The 12,240-nt window shown below is 37.8% G+C and overlaps 1 protein-coding gene and 1 pseudogene across 3 annotated transcripts in view; both read left to right on the forward strand.

The window, feature by feature from the left end:
* Positions 1 to 5,856, forward strand: part of PRMT6 (protein arginine methyltransferase 6) — a 75,172-nt gene extending 69,316 nt beyond the window's left edge. For both annotated transcript variants that reach the window (XM_010281182.3, XM_010281183.3), the window contains 3 exons: positions 2,146 to 2,351; positions 5,052 to 5,170; positions 5,262 to 5,856. In XM_010281182.3, coding sequence (XP_010279484.1) covers positions 2,146 to 2,351; positions 5,052 to 5,170; positions 5,262 to 5,304 — 368 coding nt within the window. In that variant the 3' untranslated portion in view covers positions 5,305 to 5,856. The remainder of the gene's footprint in view (positions 1 to 2,145; positions 2,352 to 5,051; positions 5,171 to 5,261) is intronic.
* A 4,311-nt stretch (positions 5,857 to 10,167) lies between these two features.
* LOC104613391 (protein ASPARTIC PROTEASE IN GUARD CELL 2 pseudogene) lies at positions 10,168 to 11,828 on the forward strand (annotated as a pseudogene). Its single transcript, XR_016085835.1, has one exon. The product of XR_016085835.1 is annotated as a protein ASPARTIC PROTEASE IN GUARD CELL 2 pseudogene (transcript).
* The last annotated feature ends 412 nt before the right edge of the window (positions 11,829 to 12,240 follow it).

Below are 12,240 nucleotides of genomic sequence, written 5' to 3' on the forward strand. Positions count from 1 at the left end.
CAAACATATAAAACATTTTCAAGCATGTAAAACCCACAATCTCTTTTTTTTTTCTCAATTGCATTACTTCAAGTAGCTAATGTGATGTAAAACATATTACATTCCTGATTCTACGAGCTGCCTTTGTGCCACGCCCCTCGAGGCAAGCCTAAACAAGTCCATGTTAGGGTCTTAAATTCTTAGTTCTCACACAAAAAAATACTGATTTTATAGTTTTAATTGCTTTTTAAGAAGATAATTTGTTAGGATGAATGAATGAACAACATTACCAAATAGGGGGTTAATGAACAACATTACCAAACATGGATTTGTTTGGGCTTGCCTTGAGGGGTGTGGCACGTGGGTTCGGGGCGGAGCCCTTGGCCCAGCCGCTAGACTCAAAAAAAAAAAAAGAAAAAAAGTGTCAAATTTTCAAAAGGCGAATGCCTGGGCTGAGGCGCAAGGTGCACCAGGCGTGCGCCTAGGACCTGGGCAAGGTGCCTACCCTAAAATGTGCCTTGCCTGTGCACCTAGGCGCACCTTTTAAATCACTAGTTGTGAGGAAGCTTGAAGAAACCTTTCATATTCATCATGTGGAACACTCACCATCTCCTTCCCAGATGTAATCGTAGATGTAGGTGTTTGGTTAGCTTGCTGATTTTCACTGATTTCACCACTACCCTTGTCACAGCATGATTAGCCCATGTAGAGGGTGGTCAGGGGAAATCATAACACTGGATTTATTGTCACTACTCTCTCCTGTTGTTGCCATGGGTTTAAGAAAATAAAAGCTTCAATCACTAATACCACACTACACTGTTCAGTACTCACCACGTTGTACTACTAGTAGTCAATTGTTGCTGAAACACACTGTTCAAAAAAAATTGTTGCTGAAACACACACTGTCATAGGTTTCAGCAACAAGATTCACTGTTATCACAAACATTCAGCACCAAGAGAAAAGAGGATATCGTTTTTTACACATGCCTGTTGATCAACACTGCTAAATATGATTGAATCACCACTCCAAACACAAGGTACGAATGAACAGTTCACCAGCTAGCCCTCTTTGAGTCATTGAGAGAGGGTTTCTAACAACCCACTGAAACAATCACTAAAGCAACTACTGGAGGCATGATTACCTCCCAAGTAGAAAAACAATCAACTCTTTTTGGTCCCCCCATGATCCTCCAAGTGAGTGATGAGATATCTTCGAAGCAATAGGCTGAGAGGTGATTCAAAGAGAAAAAAAGGGTGATTTCTGGGCGGAATGGCTGATTACCAATGCTCTGATACCATGTTAATGGTTTGGTTAGCACTGGTTCAGTCCTAGGGAAAAATAGAAAGAGAAGGGGAGAAAGAGAAGGAGAAGAAGATAGAGAGAAACAGCTTAGAGATGATCCAAATCTTTCTCCTAGCCGACCAGCAATTTATTTATTGGTTTTGTGATCAAAGGTACAAAACAACTATTAATAAAACAATTCATAAGGACTAAAATACCCCTAACTGTCGACTCTAGCAATTACAAAAATATTAAAATCTAGAATTGGGGTGTGAGGGTGAGAGAGATTTATGGGCTTTCCATTTTGTCGACTACAATACAATATATGTACATGGGTGCCATGCTGTTTCAGGCATTTCAATTTTTAGCGTAAATTCCATGTTATTTACAAGGATTATCTATTTTATTTTCTTACAATTATTCCCAGTTTACATTACTCCTATACTATGCCTTTTTTTTAGCTATAATACCTGGATGCCTGTACATGGGTGTTTTTCTGTGCCAGACATTTCATTTTTTAGTGTAAATTCCTTGTCTGACATCTTAACCAGCATTTTTTTTTGCTCTATCTGGGTGTCGTAGTTTGTTGGAATGTTGTCCACATCATATTATCTGTCGAAAACTTTATCTTTTTATTTTAAAGATGCCAATAAAATTTCATTTAATTGGTCTTATGGGTGAGCCTTTAGACTGAAAATTACTCAATAGTTAGGGGATAGGGAGGGAGAGGCTGCATTAGAGGTCCTTATCTTCAGTGTTCCTTGGTTTGCATTATTATTTGATGCAAATATATATGCATGTTAATTTTTATTTCACATTGTATGTGGTTTTGTATGTACAATTATTTGCTTTTTTATTACATATGATTCTTTTTTGCTTTGCAGCACCCTTTCATGGTTTTGCATTCTGGTTCGATGTTGAATTCAGTGGACCTGCAATTTTTCCTGCAAATATCCATGGATATTCCCCACCAGTAGCATCTTCTGATACCTACTCACCAGGTTCCAGTCAGAGGAAGAAACGATCAAAATCTAATGAAGCACTTGTTTTGTCTACCGCTCCTGAAGACCCTCCAACCCATTGGCAACAGGTACACTCTGTTATAATGTCTTTCTCCAAGTATTGCTACCCTCTCCTCCCAAATTTTCCACAAGATTGCTACCCTTGTATACCTCCACATTGCTCTTCCCCTTCTACTTTGCCTCATTGTTGTTGGAGAAAATAATTGTCATACAATATGGAGGAACCCATCAACATCCAGAAAGAGAAAGAAACTATTCCCAAATACCAGCAACAATTGAACAGGAGATTAATAAATGATAGCTTGTTTCATCACTTGCACTACAAAGAACACACTAATTACGAGATAGGCACCAATTAGGTCTCCTTTGAATGATATCCACCATGCTAATACTTTCATGATGCATTTCCCAGCAGAAAGCCTGAATTCTAGGCAGAATGGACTTATATCACACCTCTTTAACAAGAAAAGACCGTAAAAGTCATAGGTTATGTATTTATTTATTTTTCTTTTGTGTTTTTAGCCAATAATTATACTGTATCACACGCATTTTGATTAATATGATGAATATATAATATAGAGACATGCTCGGTTTTTTTTTTATTTTTTTGTATATTCTGTGTATTTTATCTTTTTATATATATTTTTTTTATTTATAATGTCACGGGTTAACCTATTTAACCTGAATGATTGCAACACTGATCCACCACCTAGATGGACAAGTAGTTCCATTTTCATATCGGTTTTTAAATCACTGTTACTATTGTTGTGATTGGATGATCAAAGGAATTGCTAATATTCTTCACATGAGATGATTACTTTCTTCTCTGTAAAACTTGTCAATGTTGATGGTGATGGATTACCATACAGAGTGGAACTGTCTCCATGATCTTCAAAATCCATTTCATGATTTGCCCAAGTAGAAGGTTGGTAAAGATCATAACAAAAATTAACCATGTTTCTTTCCAACTTACAGTAGGTTCTCTTTGGTCCATGGCTACTTCTACCACATCCTCCCCCTAGTTCTCGAACTGTGACCTTCAAGAATATTTGATTTAGTCCTATCACCCCTTCTAGTGCCACAACCATCAACCCTATTGCAATATCATCCTCTAAAAAATTGCTAGTGTCAATTGATCAGTACTTGTAATTATCTCAGTAGATCCCAACAACACCCTATGTGCACAATAGTTGTATTTCCTTTGTTTCTCTCTGGCCCCTCTCTAAAGGTATTTCAGTACTTGTTCATTCATAATTTTATTAGGTAAAAATTTATAAGTTTCTTGGGGAGTCGATAGTTTTTGATTAACCAACAAACCTGCCCTATGATTGCTGTTTATCTTTTTTCTTCCGTGCTTTGATTGGTGTAAAGTTGACATTAGTGAGCTTTTCTAAGGCTGTGTTTAGTAAGAAAATAAACACTTGTGTGTTGATTGAACCAAACAAATAAGAAAATAAAAGTGGTATAAGAATAATAATATTAGTACTATAAACCCACAATGTGAATAATTTAGTTTATCTATTGTGCTACTATTAATAACATAAAATAAAAATATAAAAATATTCTGTGGTGTCTTATGTATAAATATGTAGGTGTTTGGGGAAGGCGACCCTCCAAAAGCACCTTATTGCTTAGGTGGGTGCCTAAGCAACACCTTGACTTTTCAAGGACTGGGTATCATGTGAAATGCGAATGGAAACGAGATATATGGTGCAGTGTAGAAATCAAAGCAAATTTCATGGATCCCTCAAATTATTGCAGTCCCAAAAGATGGAAGACTCCCCTTAAGGTTGAGTCCCACCATCAAGGTGACTAGGGTTTTGTGTGTGGGAATAGTTTCCACATAAGGCAGGTGGTTGGGGGGTGAGCAAAGAAGATAATCTCCATCTATGGATGCAAGGGTATTCAAGAAAGGAAAGCTATGCCTGATGAGATTATGGATCTTCTAGAGCTACTGACTCAAAAAGTTTAGGTTTTCTTTTCTTTGAAGTTGCATCATCCCTAGCTAGCTGAATAAAACAATTTTTTATTGAAGAAAGAGACAATATAACAAACTGTGGAGGTAAAACACTTACAATGAAGATTACAACCAGAGGAAGCTAAATAGAAAGCATTCCAATTCCATAGTGTCATCAGGTTCTCAAGTCTTTCCCTTCTTTCTCAAAGCTTTCTTTATCTAGGTATATCTTATGACATCAAGTCTCTGGAAGTTTTTTTTTACATGTTTACTATTTCTATCTCTTGCATAGAGAAGTCTTGCTTATTGCGCACGTTTTTCTTACACATGTCACTGTTAATCAAAAGAAATTCTTGAGGCTGCGTTTGTTTCCAATGCAAACACTGAACTGGTGGAAATATGTATTCCTCTCTAGGTTTGCATCTTGCTAGGAATACAAAAATTCCTTGAGAAAAGAATGCAAATGGGGTTTGAAATCGTGTTTGTATCTAAAATGTGGATACAAACTGTCTGATGGGCATGGACAAATTAACAACTTGCAAACCTTTTTCTATTGATATTTTATATTTGTAATTTGTGTTATTATTGCTCTCATCAAAACAAATGGGTGGGAAAATGTACCCATATCTGCTCCTATATTGAACACAACATTTGCACCAGTGCATGGTTGAACCAGGTTTGTACTATGGTGTTTGCATCACAAACAAATGAAGCCTAAAAGAAAAAAAAAGTCAGGAAACTCCATAATGCAAGATATTGAATGATCAAATGAGCATGTCCTTTACTAACTCAAAAAAAAAATTTTTTGCAGACCTTGATATACTTTTATGACCCGATAGAGGTGAAGCAAGATCAAGTCATTGAAGGCTCTATAACACTGTCACAGAGCAAGGAAAACCCACGGTTCTTGAATATTCATCTTGAATATGCGTAAGCCTTATTCTCCCTGAACTCAAAGCATTACCCACACTGTATTTTACATATCTAACATTGTTTAACACCTTGGACTTTGCTATCACAGTTCAGGAGGTCGATCATTTGTAAAAGAGTCAGTTATGCGGTGACCAGTTGAATCTTCCCTGGTTTGGTGCAACCCTCACAATAGTAAGCCTGCTTGTGTCTTTCTTGGCTAGAAAGGTTGGTGTTTGGCATCCAGGTTCCTGGATTACAGTTTTGGAAGCGGATACTTGGGATTTTGGCTTTACACTTATTTGATAGCAAGTTTCACAGTGGAGCCATGATCCATCATTTTATTGCGAGTTTCTTTATTATGAATATTGATGAATCACATGTTTTTACCCATTAAATCATGTGGAACCTTAAGTATTTCAGATGGCTGCTGTTTACTGATTAGCCACTGAAGTTGTTGTATTTTGTTTAGCAAAAGATGTAAATAATGTGGGATATGGCCATACCACATTTCTGAAAAGAAGATTCAAAAGTATATTGTTACATGGGAATTTCTCCCTCGATACAAAGTTTAAAAGCGAGAAAACCCAAAACGATGCATGGTCAAGCTAACTTCATGGAACTAGTTTCAGCTTATATATTAGTGAGCACTGATAAATTTACACTGAGGATGGCTAAGCAAATTCCAATATTGCATTCAAGTTCATTTCATCCATCGGAGGACCAACTTAAAAACAAAAGCTTCATATTTATTGGCTGTTTCTTTTTCTTATTCTTGTTTACTTTTTTTTTCTATCGTTTTTTGGTGATTATTGTCTGGTTCATTTGGATAGAGTCAACCTAGGAATATTTGGTCCCCCAGATATTCTTGATTATTGGAAAAGCCGTTCTTATGCTGGTACCTTCTATTATTTAAATGTTAATTTTCTTGTGGAGAATGCAGAGAGCCGAAGAAACAAGTACCACCATTCAACATTGATCAATCAAGCTTAACAAGTGAATATGGCAGAATCCCGATAGCATTCATTCATAAAAGTGAGCTAAAAGCCTAAAACGCTTCAATCATGAAAAAAAAGAAAAATAAAAAACAGGGGAAGGCTAATTAGTGAAAGAGACTACCATTATCTATCTATACCTGTGTTGGATATGGACGTGGTCATAATCAGTCCTAATCCAATATGATATCTGAAAACCTTAAACCTTGTGACTAACCTGACCTAATCTTCAACCCACAATTCTTGACTGTAACCATACCCAATCATGAAACCAGGTTAGTCAGTTTGGGTTCTAGTTGTAACCTATCTACTGTATAATACAATGTCACTAAGAGACTAACTCAGGCTGGGTTCAGTCGCCAAGGCATCTACCCTAACCCAACTTGATATCTTAAAATCTTAATCCAATGCTACTCCTAAGTTAGCAAACAGAGAATCCTACGCCAAAGTTGGTGTTTTTTCTCTGGTTGGGTTTGGATTCAGATTGACGAACCCAAATTTAACAATTGACTCGTTTGAACAAAGTTCAAAGTAAGGATATGTATGCATAGGGTAATAAGTTTCAAGAGTTGCATTAATAACCGTAAATTTAGGTCTTAGATTGATTATAAATGAATATATAAATACAAAAATACATACACTGATAATTGATGTTAAGTATAGATTACCAGGAAAAAATGCCGCATGATGAAAATTAATAAAATAACAAAGATATTCATGTGTATTCTTAGGAAACCAATATAATTATTGTAAATATTTATAAAATTACAAACTACAATAACCAACTGTTTTCTTAAAATGTGTTAATAGGTATGCAGCTTAGGCAATAAAGCAGCTGAGACTGAGAATATAGCAAATGGGAGCTGGCTTTTTTAGGCTTGCAGTTCTCTTTTGAAGCCAAAGAAAAACAAGAGTAAGGGGAAATTAAAAGAAAAAAAAAACAAAAAGGACTATCAGTCCAAAATTGACCCTCCAACGGTCTTTGGAAAGACAAGCCCATAAGAGAGAGAGAGAGAGAGAGAGAGAGAGAGAGAGAGAGTAGTTTATAGTATAATTATTGGTATTGTGATTGTTGCTACTGCTATTATTTAAACAGGTGCTACTTTATATGTTAATAATTCATCAATTATTGGTAAGTGATGCATATCTCACACTCCCAATTCTAATTTCTTTTACTTCGTGACATACCCACTGCGTGGTCTCTCTTAATTTTCTACTCCATTTTCTTTCGTTGGTCTTGTCGTATTTACGTCCACTAACACTATCATTTGGACACCTTGTATTATATTTTGATTTTGTTTTCGCTTCCCATCACGCCCTGAAATATTTATTTCTTTCAAAGTTGAAACTTGAAACCATCCATTGTGGAATGATGTAGCATTTCCTGTGGACATGATGAAGTGGAATTAGTAAAGGCATACCACGGATTGGGACATAAAAACGTTTGTGTTTAAATTAATTATCAAAAGATTAGAGGAAAATTAAGAAACCCTTTTGATAGAGCTCAATTAATGGCCACTTTTGCAATAATGGTCTGATTTTATGATTCTAACCATTGACCACACTTGATTTATGAAGACTTTTAGTAAGTAAGCATCAGAAAACCATGCTAGTCTAGTTAGATAACAATTAGTAGATGGAATAACGAGGATTATCTTTTGGGGTTCATGGTATATTTAGATAAGCATCTATCCATGAATGCCACTGCTTGAAGACACCTTCTCTTTCTCTCTCTCTCTCTATCTATCTATACCCAATTATATAAAGTTTGATTGACATTTAGCAGATTTTCTAATCACAATTACTTAAGAATGCAATGGATCCTTCTAGCAAAAGGAAATAGCAGTCACTAACAAGCTTATAAATAAGATCTGGCAATCTTAACTTTTTAACTAATCTTTCCACTCATTAAGAGAAAAAGGTGGTACTATTTATTTTAAGAACATGGCTTTTGATGGCATAAATAAAAAAGAAACATAGCTTTGTTTAAGATAATCCGCCCACATATTATACTTAACCTATTATAATGTTTGATGATGCATATTGCATACAAAGAAACGGGGGTGCACACCCCTTTGGCACATGCCTGCACCATTACTTCTCTGAAATTTATTTGACTAGCTAAACTCTGCAGTTTTGAATAGGTAGATGTTTATGACTTTTTACATTAAATTAATAACAGAAAAAAATGATAAATAAAGTGAAAATTCAAGATGAATTGGGATCTCCTCCCAACAAAATATGTTCCAACACTCTTTCATCCTGACTCGTTCAAGATATCTAACCTGACTAGGAGGATGGTAATGACATCTCTCTCTGCAATGTTTGTTTGTTTTTGACAGTCAAACTTATTCCAGTTTTAGCTTTTTGTTGGCTTTAATTTGATGGGTTTCATCCAATGCTTGGTTATCCACCTCAGTGGCAGTAATTGTGTTATCCAAAAACAAAACACCTTCTCTGGACCTTTAATTAGCATAATTTTGCTTGTTTTAAAGAAGGTTCAAAATATCTATGGCTGATATGTTTATATTGAGGCTCATTTCTCCTTTTTTTTTTTAGTTTTTTTAAACCTGGTTCAGAGAAATTGGTTTAAGGCCTGTCTACCTCCTGAACCAGGTTAAACCCTGAAACACCCCAAGTAAGGGCATATCGAGAAACCTCCGATACGTATCGAAATTTCAAAATTTGATTTCAAAACATGATTCTGATTTCACATCACTTGTGTCACGCATCACGCCTACCTTCACCCACTACTTAGTTCTTACTACTACTACAACCACTACCACTACTAGTTCTAGACTTCTGTATTAGTCATGTGGCTTTAGTCTAGTCGAGAGCAGTGTTTTAAAATCAGTAACTGATGACCTGCTGCTGTATTAGACTATTAGTCATGTCCTCACTTTTTAAATCCTCATAAGTGCTATTACCCACCATTTATTAGATTCTCTCGAATGCTTTTCGCAGTTGATAGCTTCATTTTTTCAGTCTAGAGCAATTCCCAGCTGAAAAAAATAAATAAATAATGGCTTAACTAGTTTTACCAGGTGGCAAGAGCTGTTTGCTGATGAAATTCACCCAAAGATGGCAACCCATATTATCATCTATATGCATCGCCTGCATGCACATATGCATGCATATTGTAGGTAAACCACGTAAGCCTACTTGTAAAGCAAATTAACAAGTAGCCTAAGAAAATATACTCTTTTGGTTTGATTAAAAGAAGAAAACATTTCTTTTTCTAACACCTCAATCTCTATAGAACTAGAAGTCCTATCTTAAAAAAATACTTGAAATGAAAAAGAACGTCTTGAATGGAAAGGTAAACCAAAAACTTTATTTGATTAATTTTAATTATAGGGTTATTTACTTAAAAACCCCTATGGCTTTACCTATTTACTAAAACTTACCCAAGGGTTTACATATTGTTAAAACACACATTGTAATTTACAAGTGATTTATTTATCAAAATTTCCTTATGAACCATTTGTAATTTATCTAGGAATGGTCGTGCATGCAGCCTCTCAAAATGAGTGGAAAGGATATTCAGAACTATTGTGGGTATTTTCAGAATAAAAGACCCTGGACCCATACGTTTAACATTTTCAGAGATCCATGTGACAATTATCAGAAGGATATTCTAATAATAAACAAACTATGAGGATAGGTTTTAGTAAATATGCGAGGCTACAGGGGTGTAAAAATAAATGGTTTAATTATATTTGTAACACCATATACAATATATAAATTCCCTTCAGTCTTTGAATCTCCAAACAACTTGAGGAGTCAATGGCAATGTGAGAGACTAATCTGTACCAACGAAGCATACCAAGAGTTTTAAGTACAGATCCTGGAGAAAGAAAAGGAAGTAGAAAAAGGAATGGAAATTGAAAAACGAAAAAAAAAAGTAAAAAGATAAACCACTATAAACAAACACTTTCCCTCGATCAATCAAGAACATTAATTAATAGTATAAAAAAAACAGAACTCATCACTCAATTACTTCCCTCCAGGCCCCCCCCCCCCAAAATAAATCAGCTCGCATCCTCTGGAAAGACAAGTGCTAGCAAGGCCAAAAGAAGAGAAAGAGCTATGGAAACCATGAAAGCTCTAGTCATGGTTGTAGTGCTGTTAGATGGTGCAACCACCACCTATGCTGTCTTCACCGGGCAGGGTGTTGATTTTCAGTACCTGAATGTCCATGAAACAATGGTAGCTACAAGAATCCGGCCTTCCGAGATAAAAAGCTTTCAAGAGTTCTCGGAAAGTAACAACGGAGATGAAGCTGAGGGAAGGTGGAAGTTGAAGTTAGTTCACAGAGACATGATCTCTCTGGGAAATTTCTCCAATCATCGCCACCATCTCAGTGAACGCATCAAAAGAGATGTCAGAAGGGTCGCCAGCCTTACCCGCCGCCTGAGTGGTGGTGGTGGTGGTGGAGTGAATTATGGGGTGGAGGATTTTGCGTCAGAGGTAGTTTCAGGCGTGGACCAGGGCAGTGGAGAATATTTTGTACGGATAGGAGTTGGGAGTCCTCCAAGGAATCAATACATGGTGATTGATTCAGGGAGTGACATAGTGTGGGTGCAATGCCAGCCCTGTAACCAGTGTTATCGCCAATTGGATCCAGTGTTTGACCCGGCAGACTCGGCCACCTTCGCCGGTGTTGCTTGCAGCTCCACTGTCTGCGGCCTGCTTGAGAACGCCGGGTGCCGTGCCGGACGCTGCCGCTATGAAGTGTCATATGGCGATGGGTCATACACAAAGGGGACCCTTGCGCTGGAGACGCTAACGTTTGGACGCACAGTGGTGCGGAACGTAGCAATCGGGTGTGGCCACAGGAACCGCGGCATGTTCGTGGGTGCCGCAGGGCTGTTGGGCCTTGGGGGCGGCTCAATGTCCTTCGTTGGGCAGCTGGGAGGCCAGACGGGCGGTGCATTTGGCTATTGCCTAGTGAGCCGTGGTACAGGCTCAGGCTCATATGGGTCGTTGGTCTTCGGCCTTGGAGCAATGCCGGTGGGTGGTGCAGCATGGGTTCGACTACTTCGAAACCCACGGGCCCCAAGCTTCTATTATGTTGGGCTTGCTGGTCTAGGAGTGGGCGGCGTCCCGGTGTCATTGCCTGAGGCTGAGGATGTGTTCCGCCTCTCGGAATATGGAGATGGAGGCGTTGTCCTGGACACAGGGACAGCAGTGACTAGGCTGCCAGGGCCAGCTTACCAGGCATTGCGGGACACGTTCATTTCTGGCACTGCAGGCCTCCCAAGAGCCCCTGGAGTGTCAATATTTGACACATGTTACAATCTTTTGGGGTTCGAGACAGTGCGAGTGCCAACAGTTTCGTTTTACTTCTCTGGTGGGCCGATCCTGACTCTTCCGGCCAGGAACTTTCTGATTCCGGTGGATGAAGTGGGCACCTTCTGTTTTGCCTTTGCACCTTCTTCAACAGGGCTTTCCATCATTGGGAACATACAACAAGAGGGGATCCAGATATCATTTGATGTAGCAAATGGGCTTGTGGGTTTTGGGCCCAGCACTTGTTAATGTAAACCAAGGGAGAAATGGTACATTTTGGAGTCTATTCTAGTGAGATATATTATATATATGACAGGTAAAAATGAGGTTCATGTATGTGGGTATTAACTTAGAATAGTGAATTATGCAAAAGTTATGCGTTTCTCTTTCTCTTAAATAGGAGAGCTTCAAAGACAAAAAGCTTAATTATGGATCAGTTCAATAATAAGCTTTAGGACATGGATATGCATGGGAGAGAGAGACATGGGGGGGGGGGGGGAGGGGTATATTAAATAGCAAGTAAACGAAGGGTAACTGCAGTCAGACATTGCTAAAGAAAAGATGAAGCATAGTCAAAATTCTCACAGAAAAGCTAAAAGGAAAATTTCCCAAGTAGATCACCATTTCAAAGTGTAAAATGAGAGCATCCAAGATACCACTTTATCCAATCCAGTCGAAAAAAGTGGGTTTCAATGATCCTGGCACAACACATTGCTGAATGCTCATTCACTAACACCTCTGTTTTTTCTCTTGTGGTTGTGGATATCCCATTTGTTTGTGTGTGTGTGTGAGAGAGAGATGCAA

The sequence above is a fragment of the Nelumbo nucifera genome, chromosome 4 (assembly GCF_055504915.1).
Source record: "Nelumbo nucifera cultivar China Antique chromosome 4, China Antique-T2T, whole genome shotgun sequence".
Lineage (NCBI taxonomy): Eukaryota > Viridiplantae > Streptophyta > Magnoliopsida > Proteales > Nelumbonaceae > Nelumbo > Nelumbo nucifera.